Source organism: Centruroides sculpturatus, unplaced genomic scaffold, assembly GCF_000671375.1.
Source record: "Centruroides sculpturatus isolate CEXI.00-Female unplaced genomic scaffold, Cexi_2.0 scaffold384, whole genome shotgun sequence".
Classification (NCBI taxonomy): domain Eukaryota; kingdom Metazoa; phylum Arthropoda; class Arachnida; order Scorpiones; family Buthidae; genus Centruroides; species Centruroides sculpturatus.
In genome coordinates this window covers 445553-459396 of record NW_019384605.1, presented here as the reverse complement: position 1 = coordinate 459396, position 13844 = coordinate 445553, and the positions used below count along the sequence as shown (strand labels likewise).

At 28.1% G+C, this 13844-nt stretch overlaps 1 protein-coding gene across 1 annotated transcript in view; it reads left to right on the top strand.

The window, feature by feature from the left end:
- Window positions 1–12848, top strand: part of LOC111625148 — a 49101-nt gene extending 36253 nt beyond the window's left edge. Inside the window, exons 18-28 of the mRNA XM_023368194.1 lie at window positions 301–396; window positions 474–529; window positions 2096–2206; window positions 2282–2396; window positions 2482–2592; window positions 2672–2792; window positions 2874–2910; window positions 2985–3066; window positions 3168–3259; window positions 8363–8530; window positions 12738–12848. Coding sequence (XP_023223962.1) covers window positions 301–396; window positions 474–529; window positions 2096–2206; window positions 2282–2396; window positions 2482–2592; window positions 2672–2792; window positions 2874–2910; window positions 2985–3066; window positions 3168–3259; window positions 8363–8530; window positions 12738–12762 — 1014 coding nt within the window. The 3' untranslated portion in view covers window positions 12763–12848. The remainder of the gene's footprint in view (window positions 1–300; window positions 397–473; window positions 530–2095; window positions 2207–2281; window positions 2397–2481; window positions 2593–2671; window positions 2793–2873; window positions 2911–2984; window positions 3067–3167; window positions 3260–8362; window positions 8531–12737) is intronic.
- The last annotated feature ends 996 nt before the right edge of the window (window positions 12849–13844 follow it).

Below are 13844 nucleotides of genomic sequence, written 5' to 3'. Positions count from 1 at the left end.
ATTTATATTCAAATTTTAAGATGTTTTTGAAAACTGGGCTTCCAAGCATTTGAGACCTCAAAAATATAATAGTATAATAATTTATTATTTTATAATGTGAAATAAAGTATAACTTTATAATAGTAGATATAATTTTAACTGCCATTTTTAAAACTTCCTAACTTGTCCAATAGCTATGCCATTTTTATGCATATAAAACTACAGTCAAGATGGTTAATATTCTTAATGTAAAATAACTAAATAACTTACAAATTGAATGATTTTCCTTTACTGTTAAATATGTGAAATAAAAGAAAATAAATTGTTACAGATGACTCTCAAAGATACACATCACCGTTACATAGTCCAGTTCAAAATGTCAAAAGACCTGAAAGTAGTAAACATAAATTGCAAGATGTAAATAGTTTTATTGTTACTTGTATTGATTTGTTAATGATACTCTTATTATAGAATTCTTTTAATACTGATTTTAGGATTTTCTTACCAAGTTGGATGATGTAATTTTAAATAAATGTGAAGATAATATAAGGTATAGAAAATTCTCACATTAGTATGCTTGAAAATAATCTAGTGATATTTTTAATTATGATAATTAAGTAAAATTAGATTTTAATATAAATTATTTAATGTAATTAAATAATCATTCATTTTAAGTCATTATTAAGAATTTATTAAAATTAATTAATTACCTAGTGTCATAATTTCCTTAATGAGTTGGGTGAATTTCTGATTAAAACTTAAATTAAATTATTTAATTATGTATTAAAAACGTATTTAATCTGTAAATTGTTGTTAGTTACTATTCAAGTATATTTTATAGACTTAAGTCAGTTTAAGACAATTATAATAACTTCCTGATTTTATTTTTTTAAATAAATGAGCCAAAAAACCAGTCTCTGAGTAATTTGAATAATAAACTGACATTTTTAGAACCGTTAGAACCGTTGCAAATGTAGAGTTGTTAACACTGTTTTTTAAACTTTAACCAGTTGTATGCAGTTTTGAAAAATTTTGAGATTGGTCTGTCTGTTGTGTTTGGATGATAACACAACTGCATAACTGGTTTATTGTAACAAATTTTCAAATGATCAATTTCTACAAATGGCATTGGTGATTTGAAATTAATTTAGATTAATTCATTATCATTGTTTAATAAGTCCAAACACTACTTTAACTGATTTACTCTAAATAGCATTTAGTACTTGTAATGAAATTCCTACATTAGGAGAATAAAATTCTGTATTTCTTAAATAACAGAAAAATATTTATGATAAAATAAATAAATTGCAATAAGTAAATGGATCATAGAGAGACAAAATGAATCAAAGTTATCAGTTTGTGTTTGATGTAGAGGGAGGCAAAGTCAAGTGGAGACTGCTTCTGCATATTTTAAGCAGTGCAAGTAGTTTCAACAGGAAAAATAAAATTGCTTATTGAATCAGATTTTTTCCTGTTTCATTCATCATCAATACACAGTAATTGGAAAATATTGATCTAGACATCTACTTATTCATTAGGGTATTAAAATATGTTTGATAAATTCATAGTGTTAATAAATCAAATACATTTTAATAAAGAATTGTTTATTTATTTAATCTTTTTTGATTCTATAACATGACTAAATCAAATTCTTATCATAATCTAATTTAAAAAATTTTATCATAAAATATTATTTTTTGAATATATAATAGATTACTACTTTATGAATGCTTATTGTAAGGCTTTCAGCTTTTATAATTAGTATAAATTTTCTCTTATAAAGAAAACATTTCATACAATCATATTATGTAATACCACACTAGAGTGGCCAAAAACAACAACAAAAAACAGTATTTTCAGAAACAGACCTTCAATACATTGAGAACAATGTATTGAAGGTCTTCAATACATTGAGTCTAAAGACTCAGTACATTGAGTCTTTAGACTCAATGTATTGAAGGTCTGATTTGATTTGATTTATAATGTTGTCCAGAAATTAATTTGGCTGTAAAAATATAGTCTACTGTATATATTAAGCTTTTCTACTAGAATAATTTAGAGATTACTGATATTTCTCAATAGTAAACTTTCTTACCAGTTTTTAATAACTTTGTAGGCAGTCTCCAAGCAAATCACCAATTGGAAATAGTTCACTTTCATTACAAAATGTACCTGTTTCTCCAAATAAGGTTGTTATTTTATATGATTTTATTGCACAATCATCAAGGTAATCATTTTTTATAATACCATTGATTAAACTGCTGTTGTAAAACTAAAATATTTATTGTTTTTTTCTGTATAGAGAACTCTCTTTGAAGAAAGGTGATGTTGTTAATATTCAGAGGAGAATAGATAAAAACTGGTATGAAGGAAAAATTGATGGAAAAACTGGCATTTTTCCAGTCAGTTATGCTGAGGTATAAGCAAATTGTGTAGTATTGTCTACTTTTAAGGAGATGCATTGCCTTTTTTACATACTTTCATGCTTTTTTCCCCTTGTAGCCAGTTTCATCAAAATCTTCACAGAGGTTATCAAAAAAATACATCAAAGGATGGGCACGTGCAAAATTTGATTTTATTGCCAAAAATCAAGTTGAATTGACTTTGTATAAAGTAAGAGTTTTATTCAATACTTAAAACAAAAATATTCAAATTAAATATTTAAATTAACAAATATATATTGATTTTTCAGGATGATATGGTATCTTTAATAAGAGAGGTGGATAGCAATTGGTATGAAGGAAATATGAATGGAAAAACTGGAATATTTCCTATTTCTTATGTAGAGTTAGTTTCTGAATCTGAATATTCTGGTATTGTTGTGCTACAATTTTCTTTCTGAACGTTTTGAAATAATTATGAAATTAAAAATAATTTTTATTATTTTGTAATAGCAAAACCATCAAAACCATTAATGCCATCTTCTACATTGTAAGTATATAAATTATAAACTTAATATAATAATTAGTAAAATTTTTAACAAAATTAAATCATTAAATGCTCAGAAGTCCTGAAAGAAATGGGAGAAATGAAGTAGATATAAACAGAAATGATATTGAAGATGCAGAAATCATAAAAAATGAAAAGGTTGTTCATTTAAATTTTAAAAACATATTAAAATACAGCTTAGTAATTTTCTATTTCTTCTGCTGGGTTAGTATTAATAGAACTTTTTAATTTTTGACTAGGCATTTCCAGTTAATGAAGTACTTCCATCAAGGAACACTCTCACAAAATTTAACTTTATGGAATCTGAATATAACAATAACAGAGTTTCACCGTAAGTTGGTTAATTTAAAGTTATTTGAAGGATATAATAGAATTTTTAAAGGCCATAGCAGGATAAGCATGAAAATTGACCCAAAAGTAGGTATCAATGAATGATTAATTATTGAAAATTGAAGTTTTCACAAAACTTGTGATTATGTATGAAAACAATTTTTTGAAACTTCAAAAATCACATACATAAGATGTTAAAAATTTTTTTGGCACAAAATTCAAATGAAAACTGAACATTGTGACAATTTCAAAAATTTCTATGAATCTTTATAGTACTCTATGTCTATCTATATTCAATATATGGTGTCTGACATTGCCTTCCAACCTCCAGGAACCCTCTTCATCTCTCTCTATCCACACACCATTCCTCTTTAATCCTGTTTTCACTACATGCTAACTTTACTCCATCATACCAAGTTTGCCTGGGTCTTCCTCTCTTTCTTTTTTTGTGGAATGTTTTCCATTGACATTTTCGGAGGTCTCCCATCACTCATTCTTTTCGCATATCCAAACCAAATAAGTTGTTTCCTTCAATCCCATTAGGTCTTTGATCCTCTCATTAGTTATTCTTTCTCTTATCAAGATTCTGCACAATCTTCTCAATGCATCTATTTCAACGAATGTTACTTTTCTCTTCTCTTCCCCAGTCATTCTCCATGCCTCTGCTCCATATAATAGAATGCTTTTAACAATAGCATTATATACTTTTTTCTTGATCTAGTTATTTCTTCACTCCACCATATTCCATTTAATCTTTTAACTGCTCTCTGATGAATTTGTATTCCAAGATAATTGTAATGCTCACATCCCTCAATCTTTTCTCCTTCCCTCCTAAGCATAAAAATTTTGTTTTACTCATGTTTATATATAAATCTCCTTTAAAATACTCCTTTTATTTTTCTTGACATGTATTCCTGATCATCTGTGAATTGCAATGTAAACATAGGCTTACCGTTAATATCTATTCCAATATTACAACATTTGTTTTTCCATATTTTCAATGCTCCTCCTATGTAGATTTTAAAGTTCGTGAGATACAACATTCCTGTCTTAGTCCTTTTGATATTTTTCTTCCAACTTATATAGAAAATCCATAACAAAAATAAAATTCTTTAACTGCTTTAATAAGTGTGCTATTAATATTTCTCTTTTAATGTCTCTCATAGTTTTGATGTTGGGATATTATCATATGTCTTTGTTAAGTCTCCTGTCCTGTTGCTATTTATAAACTTATTTGTTGATCTTTTTTTCATAATCTATTTTATATAGAAAATATTGTCCATACATGATCTTCCTGTTCTGAATCCACTATGCTCTTCTTTTTCTTTTGTTTGATATTCGTCTTCAATTAGATCTATTATTATTTGTCCATATAATCTACTAAATGTTGCTGTTACTGTAATTCCTCGATAGTTCTCACATTTTTGCTTGCCTCCTTTTTTATAGATTGGAAAATTGGCTTTTTGACATTTCTTTTGGAATGTCTTCTCCATTAAGACACCTTTCAAATAATTTTGTCGTCATTCTAAATAATTTTTGTTTCATTTTTTATCAGTTCTGCTAGTATTCCTCCAAGACCACTTGCTCTATTATTCTTCAGTTTCTTACATGCTTGTTTAATCTGTTTTCTCTCTAAATGAATTGGTACATCTTTTTCTATGTTTATATCTTCTGTCATAAATTGAATTATATCTTCTGTTAATAAATTTTTATAATATTCTTCCCATTGTTTAACTGAGATAAACTGTCCGTTATTACTATTACTTTCATTTCTAACATTTTTTATAAATTTCCATGCTTCAGTGCATTTTCTTCCTCCTATATATGTTTCTATTTCTCTACAATTTCTATCCCAACCCAATCTTTTCTTTTCCAGAATTAATTTTTTTTTGTTGATTTTCTAAGTTTTTTTATTTTTGTTGTATCATATTTTCTACCTCTTTGTCCCTCCAGAATTTTTTAAAAGTTTTTCCAAATTCTTTGACTTGTCCTACAACTTCCTTTGCTGCTGTTTTTTTATATTTTCATATAATTCTATAGTGTTATCATATTCTTTTTCTTTCAGACAAGATTAGATGAAAAATTGAAACAATCTTCTCATACTTTCTTCTGCTAAGCTTTCGAGATTAAATTTAAGATCGTTAATTACTTACTTGAATTGACACACAGAATATTTTTATGTATATAAATGTGACTTTTTAATTTTTAATCTCAAAAAATATGCTCCAATATTGAATAGTAATTAATCATTTGCTGACATCTACTTTTGGGCCAGTTTTCATCCCATTATCTGACCTTTATCAATGATTTTCCTCTTAATTTACTAATATGAGGTGCATTTGGAAAGCAATTTTCAATAGTTCAAAATGTTTTATTTGTATCTTTTGTGGTCATTTCTTTATTGTCAAAATTTCACATATGTACTTACCTGCTTTTCATATCAGAGCACAAGCTTTTTTTTATCTCTTTATTGATATCTGTCACCAGCTGTCAATTCACTGTTAAACATGTCTTCAAATGCAGAAACAGTTGCAATTGCATTGTGGTTATAAAGTGAGTGATGGAATATTTTTCAGCAGAACTGGTCAACAGTTTGCTTATGCATTGTTGTGAAGTAACATAATACCAAAACTCTGTTGTCCTTATGGTTTGTTTTGAATAACTTGTTATAATTTTTTAAAGGTCTCAGAATTCCTATCTGCATTTATTATTGTTCCATGATTCAATTGGCAAAACACCACTATCTTATCTTCTGAAAATGTAATTTATCCTGTCTTTACAGACTGGATGTATAGTCTGAGCAATGCTCCTCATAGTTATATTCAAATTTTAAAATTTAACTTAAAACTTTTATAATAAATATCATTCAAAATTAACTTATAACATCATCATCATTTAAGATAATTTTAATGGTAATAATTTCACTCAATCATTAATTTTAAATTTATCAATTTAGTAGTATTGACAATAGATATTTTTTATATATTAGAAAAGGAAACAATGATAAATTCTTTGAACTTTCCTATCATATCTTATATTGTAAAATCACTGACATGAAATGTTTGCATAGAAGCAAACTACAGAAAAACAAAATGGTAAACTCAAAAGGGAATGTCAAATACAATACCTGAAATATCTTTTGTATTTACATGAATTAAACTAGAATTTGATTTGTTTTAGAACATCACCAACTGAGGATGAGTTTAAGCAAGCTGTTTGATACTGTGAACTGTATCATTCTGTTCTTTTGTTTTGTGTTGATTCTCCATGCGATATCTGACTCCATCGTTTTTTACAATTATATTGGAATATATGAGAAAGTTAATTCAATATTTTTTGTTAGAAATTGGAAAAATTTATAAACATTCAAGGGACCCAGATCCATTGGGCCTCTTGGCTATGGTTATGTTAAGAAGTATTAATTTATTTTCTAATAGATTACTATGATCTGATGATATTCAGTAAAAAGTGTTTCAAAATATACTTACAATATATAATTCTGCATTATTTTATCAATATGACATTTCCATCATTCAATGTTACTCTATTGGCAGTTTGAACCTACTGTATACACAGTAGATTCATATATGTTTTTATTCTGCTATGTTCACATCTAAAATTAAACTATAGAAATTTGTACAAGTATTACAAGTATTTGCAATTTTTTCATCATATTATAAGAGAGTTTACTGTACAAAATTCTAATTGTATCATCTAGAGGTTATATGTTTTCTTCCAGTATGCATGGTTAAAACATAAAACATAAATTATACCACTATTAGCAAATGTTTCTTAAATAAATTTTTAAAAATATTATATATCTATACTGTACTTGTTTTTTCCTTTATAAAAAGAAAGCTTCTTCAAAACAAGTTAATTAACACATTGCAAACAATAAAATCATGTGAATTAGTTTCAAACTAGTAGCCCGGACGCCCCTTAGTGAGCGTTCTTTACAAATTCCCATGAGGCACGGTTCCTTTGACTTTTTTGTTTCTATCAATATGCTCTACAGCTCTATTAAAGTCCCAATCGCGTCATATGGATCTACATTTCTTCCTATTAAACATTCTATAAATACTTTAAAATAGTTTAATTTGTTTATTTACCTTTGCTCGTAAACCTCGATTTTAAATGTATCTGCCATTTTTTCAACAAATTTCCTGTGAGTCAATGCGCGACGTTCACTGAGTCACGGGATGTTGTAAACGTGCAGCATAAGGATCAAGGTATAAATAATAAATTCATATCAATAATAAATTCTTATTACAAATATATAATATATATATATATATATATATATATAGTATATACAAATAATAATTCTTATTACAAATAATAATAATTTATTGTTAATTTAAAATCATCGCTAGGGTGCCTCTAGTGCCCGTTTTTGGCATACCATTACGTGGATGGACGGACACGCATTCAATGGGATAGATAGATAGATATCTCATTAGCAATATGCAATCAGTGCTGGAACTCAGAAACAAATAATAATAATTTATTGTTAATTTAAAATCATCGCTAGGGTGCCTCTAGTGCCCGTTTTTGGCATACCATTACGTGGATGGACGGACACGCATTCAATGGGATAGATAGATAGATATCTCATTAGCAATATGCAATCAGTGCTGGAACTCAGAAACAAGTTTAAACTTGCATAAAATTGTCTGACAATGCATGTCTCATATAATGTGATTTCCTATAATGCAGAACATATCCACATTGTTACATATCCACACAGGAATCTGCTATACTTAGTTATCAAATAATTTTCAAAAGTAATGGTTACTCACTGCATGAAAAGTGTTGCCAGGTTAGGAAATTATTATATGCATTTTGTAATGATGTTTTTGTTCTTGGGGTTTATTTAATCTACACTGAACTAGACTCTTTTCTAAAAATTTTAAAATGATTTTTCATGTACCCAAGCATCTATATATAGATAAATCTATGCTTATAAGTCTAAATGTATACAAAAACACTCAAACCAGTTTCTAACTATATGTATTTTGAAACATTGTCAATTATTTTATGTAAAATAATAGCAAATTTTGTATTCATTATTTTTGAGTTATATAAAAATTAACTTATTTTTTAGTTATCAAGCCTTATATGCCTACAAGCCACAAAATGATGATGAACTGGAGTTAAAAGAGGGGGATGTAGTATATGTTGTAGAGAAATGTGATGATGGATGGTTTGTGGGAACATCTATGCGTACTGGATTATTTGGAACTTTTCCTGGAAATTATATAGAAAAAATTTAGTAAGTAATTAATGTATGTTTAAACTAATTTTTCTGTTACCTTAATGCCAATTTACAAAAGTATTTTTAGAGGAAGATGACTACTAACTCAATGAAAATTGATCTGTTATAATAATTTTTTAAAATAACATTGAATTATTGTTTATTGATTTACTGAACAAAATACAATAGATAGGTTCCATTTTATATGAATGCGTGTTTTACGATCACTTAAATACATGAGCCAATCACAGCCTGGCACATGTGCAGTTTAGAGACTATGGCTGTTTGAAAGGTTTTCTTCCATATAATTAATCAATTCTAGACTTATTTGACTCAACATTTCCAAAACACGTATAATTTTTTGGGAATAATCAGTATAAACTATGCTATAAACAAAAAATTGTAGGATTACTTACCGAGTGTGCACCGTTCAAAGAAGCCATTGCTTAAACTTGTTTTCGTCGCGGAGTGGCGTGTTGAACAGCAGGCGCATTTTTTCTGATCAGTGAATTTTTCACAGAAAAATAACTTAATTTTGGAGACATCATTAATATAAATATAATTTTTATGGACATTAAATAACAAATGGTTTTTAGTAGGTCCACGGTTTGTGCAATATCTGCTATTGGTCTAGATTCGACCAATCTTGTCATGACATGAGTTGGCGATGACATTTTACGATATTATATGAGTCTCTTTTAGCGTATTTATACAAATACGATCACAATTTTTTTGCTGTTATATACAAATCCATATTATATGAACCCGTTTTATAGAGGATCTACTGTATGCTATTTTATTATTTAATAAAAATCATAAAACTGTATGCTTCAGAATATTTTTTTTGTGATACATAATCATTATAACTATTTTTATATCTCTTCCTTCAGAAAGCTATGAATTGATGAACTTGTCTTGTACAGCTTAATAGTAATACAATGAAAATATATATGTGTTAAAACTAATTTGTTTCATATTCCCATATACTTACTTCTGTTGAACAAGATATTTCAAAAATCATATTTTGTAAATTTGAAACAACTTGTTTAGTGCATAGTTATGATCTTTCCCAGCAAAAAAGTGGAGTTGATGTTCATTAGTCTACATATGCAAAGACACACAACTTTCAACTTTGTAATATAAATTTTTTCTTATCTTCAATAGTTAATTTTTGGAAATCAAGATTAACTTTTTATCAGAATGAATCATTATTGGACATGGCATCAATATTTACTACACAAACATATTCCCATTTCTCCAAAATAAGCTACTGAGAGGACTTAAGTTGTTTTGTAGTGTAATATTTTAACAGAATATGAACATTTACAACAGGTTTAAAGATTTAAATTTTCCAGGGTGACCCCTGAACCATTTAAATTTTAATTCAAATTCTGCAGAATTTTTTCATAATCTGTTCAAATTTATAAAAGAAAAAACTAGCAAAATGGTTGATTTTAAAAGTTTTTTGCCACTTCAAATTTAATGCAGGTGCTGGTAGCCTTATCAGTTTGGAGTCTGGAAAGCAAAAGTAACATGTTAAGCTGTCACTTACATTATTCAAAAATGATTCCTATTTGTATTATTTGGAATTATTAATTTAAGCATTATGATCAAATTTTTTAGTAGTATTTCACATGTTCTGTCATGTCAAAATTTTTATGCTTTAGTCTACTGAAAAAAAGATCAAAGTGAAAAAATTTTACCCCAAAAATTCCCCGGCCTGGAAATGTTATATGGCATTGCATAAAAACTGCCTTCAGTTCTCAATGTCACTTCCTACTTTCTGTGTGATGTGATGACATTCTGCTGTTTTTCCAGCATGACCCCTGTAGGTTATAAATATGACTGAACCAACCAGGAATGCAAAGGTGGAAATAGGCAGGAGTAGGGTGTTAAGTTGGATCAAAGTGTGCCTGCCATGCTTACAAAATTTGTATTTTGTCTTTTTATGGTTAACACAGTTGTCTAACTGACATGCTTTAAAGATCTCCAAGGCCTTTAAATATCTATCATCATCATTATGTTGGGTGTAATGTATCAACTTTGATCAAGTTTAGTTTCAACTTTGTTGTCAGGTGTATATTATGTTAAATTACAAAAAATCCAATTCTTTCAGTATTTTGGGTTACAGAACAGTCCAGTCTGCAGAGGATTTTTCTCTTTTTATCCAAAAGAACTTTTAAGAAACCTCATAACATTTTGTTTACACAAAAAATTGATTTATCATTCCTTTTAAAATGAAGGAAAGTGAGGTTAATCAAAAATCGTAAAAATTTTGATAAGCAAATCAAGTGTGCTCTGTCAAATACTATCTCATATTTTCAACTTTTGGCATGGGAATGTTCATCACACTTTCAACATTTCAACACCATTTACAGCCAATACTATAAGTTGAAATTTTTAGTCAGAACACAGTATTTTTTAAAATTTAATCAAAATCTAAAAAAATAAAATGTTTCAGAAAAAATTAATTACCTCCATTGACTGTAAAATGATGTTGAAAGTGTGATGAACATTCCTTCTTGACAAAACCTTATTACAAGCCACTTCTTTGAATATTCAGCCAACTGAAAAATATTGTGACAATGTCAACAGATGTAAACATTTACATTTACAGTTACTGCATATCAAAGGTGTCAGTGGTCTATGTAATCATGTCCTACAAAGTTCTTTTAGCAATGAATTCTTTTTCAAGCAGAATAGATGCTTGCTTTGGTAAGAACAGTGCTTAGTTTGAATATTTTGATCAAAAACAATTAAAATCAGTGTCAACAGATTATGCCAGAAGAGTTTTTACATGAACAAAAATACTATGTAACAGTAGTAACTATTTCTGTTAGTTCAGCATCAATTAATTACATATGATTATTGTGGCAACATTTTTTTATGTTTTGCCTACATCAGTGATATGTTAAGATATATTTTCTTACTGTTATATATATACAGTCGACTCCCCCTATAACACAGGTTCCTACAGTTCGGATTCCTATATGACGGCAAAAAAATTGCAATGGTATCCGTACAAACATGGTAAAAAAACTCCTATAATTCGGTAAAACGTCATCGGGCAGCCGAACTACTTTCCACCGTCCAGCGCCACACTACGGAGAGTTTAGGCGAGTAAGTTGAGTTTACTATCGTCTGTATAGTACATAAATTAGGTACCATAAGTCTAATACAGCACTAATTTTATACATTTCTTGTGAAAGAAACATTTCTTATTCAACGGCCATAAAAATTATTTATATTAATGATGTGTCCAAAGTTCAACGAAGTTTTTGCAGAAAAATAACTTATCAGAAATCACGGCCACCGTTTGGTGCGCTGCTCCACGACGAAAACAAGCTTAAGCAATGGCAATGTCAAATGGTGCACACTTGGTAAGTAATCCTACAATTTTTTGTTTATAGCATAGTTTATACGGATTATTCCCAAAAAAATACACGTATTTTGGAAATATTGAGTCGAATTAGTCTAGGAATCGATTAATTTTATGGAAGAAAACCTTTCAAGCAGCAGTAGTCCGTAAAGTGCATACGTGCCGGGCTGTGATTGGCAAGGACTCGTACAAAATGGATTCATAAAGAACGGAATGTATCTACCGTGTTATAGGGGAGGTCGACTGTATAACATAATGTCACAAAATATTTTTATTACATAATATATATATATTAATTATTTTATTCTTTGCATCACAATTTCAAGATCATTTTATGATTAATGGAGGTGTTTTCAGAAAAAATTGTCTTAAAAAAAATAATTAATTTGGATTAAACTTCAACTTTTGGCCTGGATAGTCATTTCTGGTATTTTTTTGATGCAACATTTAAAAAATATGAAGTTTAAAATATCAACATTCGAGAGTGTATATGATTTACTTAGCAACATTTTTAGGAATTTCAATGAAGCTGGCTTCCCTTCATTTGAAAAGGGGTGTATGGGTAGTCTGTCACCCTGTATACAGTAAAATTTGCTTATTGTTATCACTTACTAATTCTGATGATATGTTTTAGGACATATCTTCAGGTCAGTAAGTTTATAAGATTAGATGTCTTTTCACATTATCAGCCACATGTTGAAATCAATTGTCATTTCAACGTAATTGATTATCTAGCATGAAATACAAGTAATTGATAAATGTTATTGTTAATGACCATATTGCAAATACTATTGAATGAATTAATGATAATTATTAAACCTTCAAATTATGTTAACTATATTTCAGTTTTTTAATTGCAGGTATTTTATGAAAAACCTTGTATGTTTGTAAGTCTCTCAAGAAAATGCTTTTTGTATAGTTTGTCTTTCAATGTAATAAATAAATTTTAATTGTTTTTATCTGTCTCAGTGGCATTCTAAATTATCAAAACCTTAAAAATGAATTGGGAAAAAAGTCAAGAAATTTTAACTCTTCAAAAAAAAGTGTCCTTATAATCTTATAATCCACACTTCTTTTCAAAATAAACAGTATTAAATAGTCCACACATACTAAAATCAATAACAGTAAATCAAGGATTTAATGGATCTCTCAACTTCTTAGACTTATAATGAAAAATTGCTGATTTAGAAACTAATTTTCTGTAATTAAATGAATTTCAAAATTATTTATTCTGTTACATCAAAAGTCATGGTTATAGTTCCTCTTTCCTCCCACAACAGAAATGAAAAATTAATATTTGCAAGCCCATCCATTCCATACTTAACATTACGAATTGCAAGGGTTTTTAAAAATATGGTCTTATACTCCCAATCAAGCCTCAGCCACCATTATACAGATTACTTTGTTGTAAATGGATCATATAAATGCCTGACTTCTCTAATATTGAAAAAATATCAGTCATTACAAACAAGCACAGACACAAGGCAATATAATATAGGTGCTACAAACAGAAAACTTTTATGTTGTCTGATAGAACATCAGAGGGATATTGAGAAGAGCAAACATATCACAGAATTATCTAAAAATATATTGGATCATGATCTTATTCCTTTATGGACCAAAACATCATTAATCAAACAATGTGTTTGAGTGCAAATCTATCTTCATTTGGAAAGCATTATATATACTGTATCTACATTAGAATCCTGTAACAAACCTACTTTAGAAATCCCAAATATATGGATCTCACTATTTATATTCAAATTTTAAGATGTTTTTGAAAACTGGGCTTCCAAGCATTTGAGACCTCAAAAATATGCAAAATTGAACAGAGCAACAATTAATAAAATTATTATAAACAATCAAAAGATTATGTTTAATAAAATTTATCAAACATAATATAACAATATGTTTAGCAGAGAAAGCTAATTGAAAAAATTTATGAACATTAAT